Source organism: Schistocerca cancellata, chromosome 3 (genome assembly GCF_023864275.1).
Source record: "Schistocerca cancellata isolate TAMUIC-IGC-003103 chromosome 3, iqSchCanc2.1, whole genome shotgun sequence".
NCBI classification, from domain to species: domain Eukaryota; kingdom Metazoa; phylum Arthropoda; class Insecta; order Orthoptera; family Acrididae; genus Schistocerca; species Schistocerca cancellata.
Window position 1 is genome coordinate 35,327,856 of NC_064628.1, and position 13,151 is coordinate 35,341,006.

At 41.3% G+C, this 13,151-nt stretch overlaps 1 protein-coding gene across 1 annotated transcript in view; it reads right to left on the reverse strand.

Moving 5' to 3' along the window:
* Positions 1–762: 762 nt before the first annotated feature.
* The window catches only part of LOC126176850 (collagen alpha-2(IX) chain-like), a 36,120-nt gene continuing 23,731 nt past the window's right edge, over positions 763–13,151 (reverse strand). The window contains exons 2-3 of the mRNA XM_049924038.1: positions 6,889–7,082; positions 763–1,132 (exon numbers count right to left, since the gene is read on the reverse strand). Of these exons, the coding sequence (XP_049779995.1) occupies positions 956–1,132; positions 6,889–7,082 (371 nt within the window). The 3' untranslated portion in view covers positions 763–955. The remainder of the gene's footprint in view (positions 1,133–6,888; positions 7,083–13,151) is intronic.

The window sequence follows — 13,151 nt, forward strand, 5'->3', positions numbered from 1 at the left end:
CTCTAGCCATCCCTGCTTAGCCATTTTGCACTTCCTGTCGATCTCATTTTTGAGACGTTTGTATTCCTTTTTGCCTGTTTCGCTTGCTGCGTTTTTATATTTTCTCCTTTCATCAATTAAATTCAATATTTCTTCTGTTAACCAAGGATGTCTACTAGCCCTCGTCGTTTTACCTACTTGATCTTCTGCTACCTTGACTATTTCATCTCTCAAAGCCACCCAATCTTCTTATACTGTATTTCTTTCCCCCGTTCTTTCTCTAATGCTCTTTCTGAAACTCTGAATTGTGTTACATCTTCCAAAAAACGGAAGTTTATAAATTATTAATTTGAGTCATGGATAGTTCTTACAATGAACAATTATGTATGATGTTATGTAACAGTTTTGTGAACTTCAGTGGATGTAGAGAGATCTTGTGACTTTGTGGCTATTGAACAACAAGAAGTGGAAATAAACGGCAGATATGCGAAAATTAAACAAAAACTTTTGGCTATGCTAATGAAAACTAAGAACCTTTTTTTAACAAGTTTCAGCAGACGCTGACACTCAAGTTCAAGGTAAGTAAAACCTTTCAAATTGTCATAGAGCTCTCTCCTTAAAGTTTATGCACAGTTTACTGCATTGACAGTTGTATTCAGTAGTTCGCAATGCATTCTGGAACTGCTATCTGTAAAGTTAATACATGAGAATGTAACTCTATACAGGGATGAGGGTGTGAAGCGGGTTGGGGGAGTTTGAGCCAGGATACAAAGATTTTTTGAATGAATTTTTAACATAAACTCTATTTTTCAGAAATACACTATTATATGAAAATATGCTTAACACGAGAATGTAATCAGTAAGTGAGCAACACTGGATAATTAGCTAATATGCTAGATCTAAGCAACAGCAACAGCACAATGCACGTCACCTTACTGCATTCAGGATGTATAGCCTGCATCTCAAACAACCAGGTTCACTGTGGTGGCAACACATGTCGAAGGGTGCTGCACTTGCAGCCAATGAAGGTGCTCCTCAGCTGGTGCAGCAGCTCCTCGAATGTCAGACGAAGCTGATGAAGTGACTCCTCTTGCTTCACTTGCAGCTCGTACAGATTCTGCTCCAGTTTCTGCAAGTCTTCACTCGACTCGCACTGTGAATATACACATAGAGGCTTTATAATGAGGAAATACCATAGTCACCATGTTGATTAAGACGCCATCAGACACAGACACAAACACACTCATCTACACGCACATACACACTTACACACACACACACACACACACACACACACACACGACAAACTGTAAGAAACACATCACAGTTCCGATGTCTTATATAATTGAGGGATACATTAAACTGAGCTGTGTTTTACTGAGAGTTAGTAAGCAGAGTTCAGAGTTACATTAGCACAGGTGAACTGACAATCTTGCATGAACAATCTCCATCGTTTCTACAGGCCATCTGTCCATCTCAGACGCGAAAAGAAGGGGCATCTGGGGACATATCACAGATCAGTCAGATGTAAGGATTTATAAGAACACGATGATGGCAAATGATGACGCCCAACAGAAACACCAAAATCATATTTGCTGTTACATCATATTAAAAATGCGCTGAACTTGTTTATTTATGAAGCATTAGATGTAGTTCTTTAGAGTGAGTTCAAAATGGACAAAAATGTACAAGGATGCACTTGCATCACTGTAGCTCACGAGGACTTTGCCTATCTGAGTCAGTGTTCAGACTGACAGAAAAACTGCAGTTATACGTCATTTCCTGAACAACTGGAAAGACTATGTGTTAACAGCCAAACCCGATTTTAGGATGAACTAGTTTCGCCTAGGTCGAACTCGTTCATCCTGTTACCGATAGGATACGACAGTTTAGCCTAGGTCGAATCGTTTTATCATAGTAAGAATTTACATGCCTCAGGGTAAACTTGTACGTCCTAGTCTAAACTAATTTCACCTAGTTTGTATCTTCTACAAGATTTTCAAAGTAAACTGAACAAAGGAATAGAAATAAAATAGTTAATTAGTTATTTTTTAACTAATCAGCAATTTCACATCTATCACTAGATCGACTTACATATACCCATCCACAGAAATCTTCTTATCTGCAATTTGGTTATTTACTTATTTTTCCAAGGTTTACTTTGGAGGCACTTAGAATTGCAGAGTACTTTTTTTTCTTACAGTTGCATTTGTTGTACAGTTTTTCATGCAACTACATTTCACGAAGCCTTCCCTGATCCAACAGAATGTTTTGTGGCTGCAGTCCTTAAAGATATTTCAATATCCTGGTTAACATCTCTCACATCTAAAAACTTCTGCATGCAGACGTCGAAATCAGTTTTAAAAATAAAAAAGAAGTTACAACAAATATTATTTAATATTTTATTACAAAAATTATGGAAAATTTTAATAAATTTGTATATGCAATAATGTTTTTGAAGTATGCCATGTTTGGTGCCACCTTTGTACAGGCCCTCATCAGTCTTTTGAAGTATTACTCCACTTATGTTTCCAAGGTCACCTCTATCTACATCTGGAATAGGTATGGTTACGTTGTCTCCACTGTCAGTTGGTGGATGAGATTTGTCAGAGGAAGCTTTCATTCTTTTAGCTTGTTTTTTTTTAAATTTTCTGTCGCAATTTTTCTAGCGTTTTGAATGTCGTTTGTGTCAATTTCCATGATGTTATCATCATCACTGTCTTCGTACTGTTCATTATTGCTGTCATCTTCGATTGCCTTCTTTACGTCATCTTCATCCTGAATATCATTTATGATTTCTTGAGGCAACGAGGAAGTGGAAAGTCTTACTCCAGGTTCGATTGCGATTAATGCTTTGTAAGGTGATTGTCTTATGCCAGAGTGGTGAGCTCGATTTTTCATGAATTGGACATACCTTAATCCTTCTGACCACTTCGTCGAATTGTTGTCTTTTAACCAAGAAGTTATCATATTTTCAATGTCTTGGATGGCACGTTCATCAGATGCCTGACTCTGGCTGTGCCTCGGTTTTCCACGCACAATTTTCAGTTCTGACCAAAGCTTTGCGAGTTCACTTATAACATTATTGACAAATTCTCTGCCATTATCAGATTGAAGAATGCACGGCGTCCCTACAATTAGGAATATATCATTCAAATGATAAGCCTCTTCTTCAGCCCTCTTTGATGTTAACGTTAGAAGGAGAACAAATTTTGTGAGATGGTCTTGGTAAACTAGAATGAATTTTAAATTCCCGTCTGGTTATGTTTGGAAATCAATCAGATCTACTTGGCATCTGCTATTAATTTCCGAGTGGAGAATTGGCTTTGAATCTAGCCCTCTTTTCTTTTTTGTCTTCTTTTGTTGACAAACATCACACATTATAAATAGAGGCATACCATTTCCTTTGTGATGTTGGCATATTTTTTTGATGTCTCGGCTAACATCCTATCGCGACCACCATGACGCACGGCTATATGAGCAGCGCCAATCACATCATCATAAGGTTCATCAACTGGAACAAGGTATTTTATATTCACTTCACACCGTGCAATGAGTTTTTTCACATCTCCAATTTTCAAAAAAACCAACCGTTTCAGTCTTCTTTTTTGTAATGATGTTCTTTTTTCCAATTTTTCCGCGTCTTCTACTTGTTCGACCAAACCCGCATATTCGACTACTGATAAAACATTGTAATGAGAAGACATTTTGTTTTCACTCTGCAAAATTTCCTGCATAAACTTTTCTCTTCGCAGATTTTGATTGGTATGTCTACTACACGAAGGCTCCTCCATGATGAAAGGCCTCACAATAATTATACTAGGATTATAATAAAATCCTTTAAACGCAACCAGCAACTCAACACGCGTACTCGTCGATTCAAAATACCGTTCAAAACAAAGAACAGTGCGAAAAGAGAGCGGTTGGCAGGCGAGAGGGCCGAGCCAGAGATGATTCGGGGATCCCTCGTTCGTACAGGCAGCGACATGCGTTCCGACTAGGCAAAATTAGTTCAGATTAGGATGTACCATTTTAAATTCTAACTAGGATAAAACGATTCGACTTAGGCTAAACTATTTTATCTTATCGGTAACAGGATGAACGAGTTTGACCTAGGCAAAACTAGTTCATCCTAAAATCGGGTTTGGCCAGTAACATATGCACTATTCTCCTGGTTCGATTAGCCGACCGCTGTGGCCGAGCGGTTCTAGTAGCTTCAGTCTGGAACCGCTCTACCGCTGCGGTCGCAGGTTCGAATCCCGCCTCGGACATGGATGTGTGTGATGTCCTTAGGTTAGTTAGGCTTAAGTAGTTCTAAGTTCTAGGCGACTGAAGACCTCAGATATATATATTGTGCATATTGTGCTCAGAGCCATTTGAATCTCTTGAACCAGGTTCGATTTTCTATATAGGCTTGCAAAGGAAAGATCTGAGCGATATATTCCGATTTTCAAATCTAACTCTAAGGGTTTCTTGTGGTGATCTAGTTTTATTCTGTACTCTATCATTTCACTCCACTTTATCGTTCATTTTTGTATACTGTCAGCAATATTTAGCCTTCTTGTATGTCTAAAACTTAAGAGTTTTTTAATTATAGAATACGATTCACTAACAATTAAGTAATTACTCTTTCCAAGACCAAGATACTAGAAGGTATCAGATAGATTATATAACGGTAAGACAGAGATTTAGGACCCGGTTTTAAATTGTAAGACATTTCCAGGGGCAGATTTGGACTCTGACCACAATCTATTGGTTATGAACTGTAGATTAAAACTGAAGAAACTGCAAAAAGGTGGAAATTTAAGGAGATGGGACCTGGATAAACTGACTAAACCAGAGGTTGTACAGAGTTACCGAAGAGGAATGGGTAGCTTTGAGGGATGAAGTAGTGAAGGCAGCAGAGGATCAAGTAGGTAAAAAGATGGGGGCTAGTAGAAATCCTTGGGTAACAGAAGAAATATTGAATTTAATTGATGAAAGGAGAAAATATAAAAATGCAGTAAATGAAGCAGGCAAAAAGGAATACAAACGTTTCAAAAATGAGATCGACAGGAAGTGCAAAATGGCTAAGCAGGGATGGTTAGAGGACAACTCTAAGGATGTAGAGGCTTATCTCACTAGGTGTAAGATAGATACTGCCTACAGGAAAATGAAAGAGACCTTTGTAGAAAAGAGAACCACTTGTGTATATATCAAGAGCTCAGATGGAAACCCAGTTCTAAGCGAAGAAGGGAAAGCAGAAAGGTGGAAGGAGTATATAGAGGGTCTATACAAGGACGATGTACTTGAGGACAATATTATGGAAATGGAAGAGGATGTAGATGAAGATGAAATGGCAGATACGATACTGCGTGAAGAGTTCGACAGAGCACTGAAAGACCTGAGTCGAAACAAGGCCCTGGAGTAGACAACATTCCATTAGAACTACTGACGGCCTTGGGAGAGCCAGTCCTGACAAAACTCGACCATCTGGTAAGCAAGATGTATGACACAGGCGAAATATCCTCAGACTTCAAGAAGAATATAATAATTCCCATCCCAAAGAAAGCAGGTGGTGACAGATGTGAAAATTACCGAACTATCAGTTTAATAAGTCACAGCTGCAAAATACTAACACGAATTCTTTACAGACGACTGGAAAAACTGGTAGAAGTTGACCTCGGGGAAGATCAGTGTGGACTCCATAGAAATGCTGGAACACGTGAGGCAATACTGACCTTACAACTTATCTTAGACGAAAGATTAAGGAAAGGCAAACCTACGTTTCTAGCATTTGTAGACTTAGAGAAAGCTTTTGACAATGTTGACTGGAATACTCTCTTTCAAATTCTGATGGTGGCAGGGATAAAATACAGGGAGCGAAAGGCTATTTACAATTTGAACAGAAACCAGATGGCAGTCGAGGGACATGAAAGGAAGGCAGTGGTTGGGAAGGGCATGAGACGGGGTTGCAGCCTCTCCCCAATGTTATTCAATCTGTGTATTGAGCAAGCAGTAAAGGTAACAAAAGAAAAATTCGGAATAAGAATTAAAATCCAAGGAGAAGAAATAAAAACTTTGAGGTTTGCCGATGACACCGTTATTCTGTCAGAGACAGCAAAGGACCTGGAAGAGCAGTTGAACGGAATGGACAGTGTCTTGAAAGGAGGGTATAAGATGAAAATTAACAAAAGCAAAACGAGGATAATGGAATGTAGTCGAATTAAGTCGGGTGATTCTGAGGGAATTAGATTAGGAAATGAGACACTTAAAGTAGTAAAGGAGTTTTGCTATTTTGGGGAGCAAAATAACTGATGATGGTCGAAGTAGGGAAGATATAAAATGTAGACTGGCAATGGCAAGGAAAGCGTTTCTGAAGAAGAAAAACTTGTTAACATCGAGTATTGATTTAAGTGTCAGGAAGGAGTTTCTGAAAGTATTTGTATGGAGTGTAGCCATGTATGGAAGTGAAACATGGACGATAAATAGTTTGGACAAGAAGAGAATAGAACCTTTCGAAATGTGGTGCTACAGAAGAATGCTGAAGATTAGATGGGTAGACCACATAACTAATGATGAAGTATTGAACAGAATTGGGGAGAAGAGGAGTTTGTGGCACAACTTGACAAAAAGAAGGGACCGATTAGTAGGACATGTTCTGAGGCATCAAGGGACCACAAATTTAGCATTGGAGGGCAGCGTGGAGGGTAAAAATCGTAGAGGGAGACCAAGAGATGAATACACTAAGCAGATTCAGAAGGATGTAGGTTGCAGTAAGTACTGGGAGATGAAGAAGCTTGCACAGGATAGGGTAGCATGGAGAGCTGCATCAAACCAGTCTCAGGACTGAAGACCACAACAACAACAACATGACCAAGGAGCTAAGAAAAGTACAAACCATACAAAATAAACCATAAAAAATTATACCGCAACAGATGGGTCTTCTACTATCGGTCCAGCACGTCCAGGAGGTCCGGGAGGTCCAACTGGCCCAGGAATTCCAGGTGGTCCAGGTGTTCCAGGTCGCCCGGGATCGCCCTTCCTCCCCGGTGGCCCGGGAACACCAACATATCCAGGTCTACCAGGTTCTCCGGGAGGGCCGGGAGGGCCTACCCGTCTGTCTGCAACAGACCTGGCCACTGTCATGCAGTCTTACAATTAGCACTGTCTTTACTCAAACTAATGCAGTCATAACGGTAGAAACTAGTGAGACTACCTGTTGAGGGGAAAGCTCTTTGAGGTACACCGTAGGAGTTTAAAAAAGTAACATAAGTACCAAATTATAAGAAGTTAATATCTATAACTCAGACATTTACCTTGACATATGATATGCTAGAAGCAATACATAAGTAATTATTATTTTGTAACTTGAGTAGAGTTTTAGACTGTATGAATCATGAGACACAGCAGACCCAACCGCATACTGAAACAGCGTCATACTGTTTGCATAACCAGGACTCGCCTGTAAAGACGACATGGTGCCACTGCTGTGTTTGTAATTGTTGTTTTTCGCATCTTTGTGGCGCTACTCTCTCTGCTACCACTTCAAAGGAAGCCAGAACAGTGGTCGGCCTACTGACTGCAGTGCTGCAGACATCAGCACACTGCGCCTGTTGATACCGGTCTTGCTGTAAACAAGCGCATTTGTTCATGGAAGGTATGTGACCCGCCTATACGGTGCTACATGAACGAGAACCCACTGTCTCGACTCTCGGGCGCTAGTGGAGTGGAGTCGTTGAGAAAGTGCATGGCGTTGGATAGGTTAGGTTAGGTTAGGTTAGTGTTTAACGTCCCGTCGACAACGAGGTCATTAGAGACGGAGCACAAGCTCGGGTTAGGGAAGGATTGGGAAGGAAATCGGCCGTGCCCTTTCAAAGGAACCATCTCGGCATTTGCCTGAAAATCACGGAAAACCTAAATCAGGATGGCTGGAGACGGGATTGAACCGTCGTCCTCCCGAATGCGAGTCCATTGTGCTACCACTGCGCCACCTCGCTCGGTGGCGTTGGATATGTCGCTCCTGTATCAATCGCTCTCATATTCGCATGAGAGTCTTGTTATTTCGACCACACCAAACAGCAGTATGACGGAATGATGAACAGCAGTCTCAATAGGCGACGATATCGCCGCTGCCACTGTCGAATTCTGAAATGTGCTTCTTACAAACAACATCAAATGCGATTTCTTAATGAGAACTGGCTATGTGTTTTTTGCCTTACGTACAGAATATACTCCTACCTATTTTGTGGGGTCTCACTGAAATGCTAATCATTTGCATATCCCATCATGTAGTGGACTTCTTGCTAATTTGACATTGCTTGCCTGTCACCTTCGTGGCGTTCCACTTTTAATGGTCAGCAGTTTATACATGTATAGCAATAGAATCAGACCACTACCAAATTGAAATGAATAGTTATACATGTGTATTTGTTATTGAATATTGCTTTCTGACATATGCAGTTTATTACTAATGCTGAACCACAAAATAATTTACTGGGCACAACTGAGTAAAACTGAGACACCTACCATGGCTAATGCAAGAGAGTACAGAAGCAGGTCACACCAGAGTCGACTGGATGCTGTTATATCGACAGTCTGCTGATACAAGAACTATCGCTATGACGCCAGGCAATTACCAAATCACAGGCAGCTGAGGGACCAGTATTGTAACATCAGCAGAAAGGCAGAGCAACTGCTGTGTTGGTTACCTGTTTCCTTCACATCCAAGCAAGATTTTTCTGTGGTTTAAATGATAGAAATTGATGCTGTAGCAAAATAAGGGTGTGTCAGGTTCGTATAAATACTCTTCGTTTTTAGTCAAAGGTATCACACTCTGCCAGCCACCAGTCCTGAGGATTTACCTAAGTCAGTCCGCATGTCTATGAGTCTGTGGGTCTGTGAGTCACCCTACCTGTTCTCTGCCACTACCCTGCTGCTGACGAAGACTGATGCTGTGACCTTAGCTTACTTCAGCTTCTATCCTGGTGGTCTATAGCTTGAGCCAGTGGCTATGCGGCCATTCATCCACAATCGCCCGTGGAGGACAACTCCTTGCTGCTTGCCTCTACTTGCGTGACCAGCCACCTCTGCTGCTGTCAGCCGTGTCACTCGCTCTGGATCCAGGACATAGTTCAGAACGCACCTCTGCATGCTATGTACTGGGTTGCCAGCAGTCTAATCTGCATTACGAGTCGCTGCTCACTGTTGTGGTCAGTGTCCTTGTAGAACCACTGCTGTAATCACCTCAAATGGTTCAAATGGCTCTGAGCACTATGGGACTTAACAGCTATGGTCATCAGTCCCCTAGAAATTAGAACTACTTAAACCTAACTAACCTAAGGACAGCACACAACACCCAGTCATCACGAGGCAGAGAAAATCCCTGACCCCGCCGGGAATCGAACCCGGGAACCCGGGCGTTGGAAGCGAGAACGCTACCGCACGACCACGAGCTGCGGACTGTAATCACCTGTGGGTGTCCAACACTGCCCCCTGTCTGGCCCCCAGCTGATGGCTGCACCTCCCTGCAGGCTACACACGGGTTACGTCGCAAGGGGGTTTGGCTTCTTAAAGTACCATCATGATAGTTGTGGCTGATGAACAAAATAGGAATGTCGTAACAATAATGTTTTAATGACAACACGTCAGACGACTACCAGGCATCCATTCACCACTCCACAACTATCCTGGCCACAGTGGTGAACTATTAGCTACCTCACTTCTGCCAGCCCATTACCACCACCGACCATAGAGGCTTACCACAGCCACCTCTGTACTAACATGCTCCGTATCCTCACAACACCTGTCTCAAACCACCAAAGCACTTATTAAAATTTGTACTCATAGCAATGCACTAGGTGTACACTAGAAAGATGTGAAAATTAAAGTCATGTGTCCTGGCTGTGTTATGCTAATAATTTTTAAATTTAATTAACAGGTGTGCAGCTCACTTCCCACAGAACCGTTATTTACAAGACATCAGCTATTAACAGTCAAAAGTTTGATGCCTACATTAATCGAATACATAACAGTTTGATGACTGCTACACGCACAATAGATGGTGCTGAAAGTTCATACATATTTAATACACAAATAAATAAAACAGTAAACATATTCAACATATATGGAACCCTACAAATTATGCTACAAAACCGGCTGAGAGTACCATACAAACTTTCATAAAGGATCGTTATACGACGACCACTGCATCAGTTTAAGAATCATTCCATCAGTCATAATGTCTACGTAATGACAAGGTATGGAACAAATGAGAGGATACATTAAGGCAAGCACCACTCCATCGTTCCAAATGTCTACCCATAAAAACTTCTATCAACAGAGGTTAGCTGTCAAATCTACAAAACACATGGAGTGCTGAGGAGATGTACTGTACAAAGTAGTTAGTGCATCATAAGTGCATTATCTATCTTAAATATAACTGTTTTCTCACTAAAATTTCGCTCTAAAACCACCAGACAAAGGTAACATAAATTTTACATTGTTATATGTTGATAAAACAGAGGACTGATCAACTGCCTTTATGAAACCTTCTTATATACTCTAAAGATCCAGGATGTAAGCGACAGATGGAAATAATGTTTGAGAAACTGACTCATCCTATTTTAAATAGCAGTTGCACTATTTAGTGTATGTGGAGTGCAGGGGCGGGGTGGTTGTGCAAATCGTGGGTTCCTCTGAGCCTACAGCAGCGTTCAGACGTGCATTCATCAGTGTTAAGTTCAAGGAAATGTTCAAAGTTGTATCCACCGGCATTAGTTGTGGGGCAGTATCCGGAGGTGGATCCACCTGCACAACGTAGGGTGTATGCAATGCTGTTAACCCTGTGTTATCTGTATTAATTAGGAATGACTTAACTGACCTGAATGCACCGCACTGAAATAGTAACAGTCACATGCATTAGCTTATTCAAAACTTATTCCGTAATATTTTGTTAAAGCCAACGCAATGCATTCAAACTATCACACTTAACTTTATATCGAAAATCCAATGAGCTGCTGAACAAGTTGCTACCTGCACTGTAATTTTCAGCTTAATGATGAGGAGGCTGTGGTGGGATGCATACCGTAAATAGGATATATTAATTTGAATGACTATTCCTATCGGCATATATTGTGCCACTAAAGACCAGCCGCGGTGGCCGAGCGGTTCTAGGCGCTTCAGTCGGAACCGCGCGACTGCTACGGTCGCAGGTTCGAATCCTGCCTCGGGCAAGGATGTGTGTGATGTTCTAAGGTTAGTTAGGTTTAAGCAGTTCTAAGTTCTAGGGGACTGATGACCCAAGTCCTATAGTGCTCAGAGCCGTTTTTGAACTAAAGACCAACATATATAAAACGTAATATTATACAACAGTTATATAAAAATTCACTTGAAAACAGTTAAGAGTCAACACATGTGACTTAAAAAAATGTTTTCACTGTAATTAGTTTCATCCCAGCGAATGTCCTGTATGTAATTAATTCGACTTGTTACCTGTAATTCTCACAGCTGTAATAACTTTTGTGGCACATCTTATAATTGCCTCAGCAATCTGGTTTTGTTAAGATTTAATCAACGGCATGTTTTCTTTTACCTTGTACCGCATTAACGTATATGACTATGAAGTGTAAAACAGCTTTAGAACATTGAATAAAGGAATGATATTCATTCATTGTTTACAAACTGATTCACATAAAAACAAAATCGCTTTTCACATAAGTGACTACTTAAATAATTTCACACATGCGAGAGACAGCTTGATTTTACAAAACTGCAACACTGAACTTTGCATGACGGTGTTCTGGGAACAACTTCATTGTTTCACATAACACTGGATGTAAACTTATCGAATACAGTAGACACTGTAATGAGCATTTTGACATCTTTATAGACGATGTTAAATAATTCCACCAGCAGCAGCGAATCAGACATTTCGCTACATCGTGTAGGTAAGATTCCATAACCATAGTCCAGTCGCGTTAATGTGCCCACTGTCCATGTGCGATGCCAACGTGCAATAACCTCTCACAGACGGCACGTGGCAGCACTACCAGTGGACAGAATATAAAGCGCGTCAGGGATGCGCAAAACAGTGCAGACATGTTTGTAATTTATCTGACGTCCAAAAGGGCATGATTATTGGCTTTTGGACCAAGGGAGAAGCATTTCCAAAACAGCTAAGTTTGTAAACTGTTCACATGCTTCCTTGGTCAAGGTATGCCTTGCATGGCAAAATGGCGCTATCGAAAACCGGCGTCGTGGTAACTGTGGTGCACCAACGGCCATAGATGCCACAGGTGAACCAACCAGATGAACCAAGGGTCTGCCAGCAGTGCCTCCTCAGTGACCATTCAGTGAATGTTGCTCCATATGTGCCTCTGTACTAGGCTCCTGGTGCATGCTGACTGCTGTTCATCAGACACGAAGGCTGGAATTTGGGCGCCAATATCGCAATTGGACGTCCACTAAGTGGTGACAGGTTGCCTTTTCAGATGAATCACGATTTATGCTCCATTAGGCACACGGCCGTTGGCGTGAACAGCGGGAACGTCTCAAAGCAAACATCCTGCAACAGTCGTTGGAAGGGAGTGTTATGGTCTGGGGATCGTTTCCGCAGCATTGTCTGAATGGCCTTGTCATTCTGTAAGGCACAATGGATTAAACCAAATATCCATGACACAGCAGCTTTGTCATTCTGTAAGGCACAATGGATTAAACCAAATATCCATGACAAAGCATATTTGCGGAGACAATGTCCTCAGCATTATGGCATCTACTAGCAGGACAATGCAACGTTTCACACATCTCACAGTGTGTCTGCATGTTTTGAAGAGCACCAGGACGAGTTTACCACATTTCCCTGGACACAAAACCACCTGAATTTAAACCCAATCGAGAATCTGAGGGACCACCTTGGTCGAGATGTTCACGCCGTAGATCACCAGCCGAGAAGCCTAGCGCATACGGTAAAGGCACTAGAGTAGACATACGAGGGTCACTCCAAAAGAAATGCACACTATTTTTTTAAACCCATCTTTTATTCTACATGTTTCAAAGTTTTACAGTGTGTAGATACATTCTTTAGGAACAATATTTTCATTTCTCCACATAATTTACATCCCTCTTAACTGCCTTACGCCATCTTGGGACCAGCGCCTGTATACCCGCATGGTAAAATTCTGGACCAACCTGTT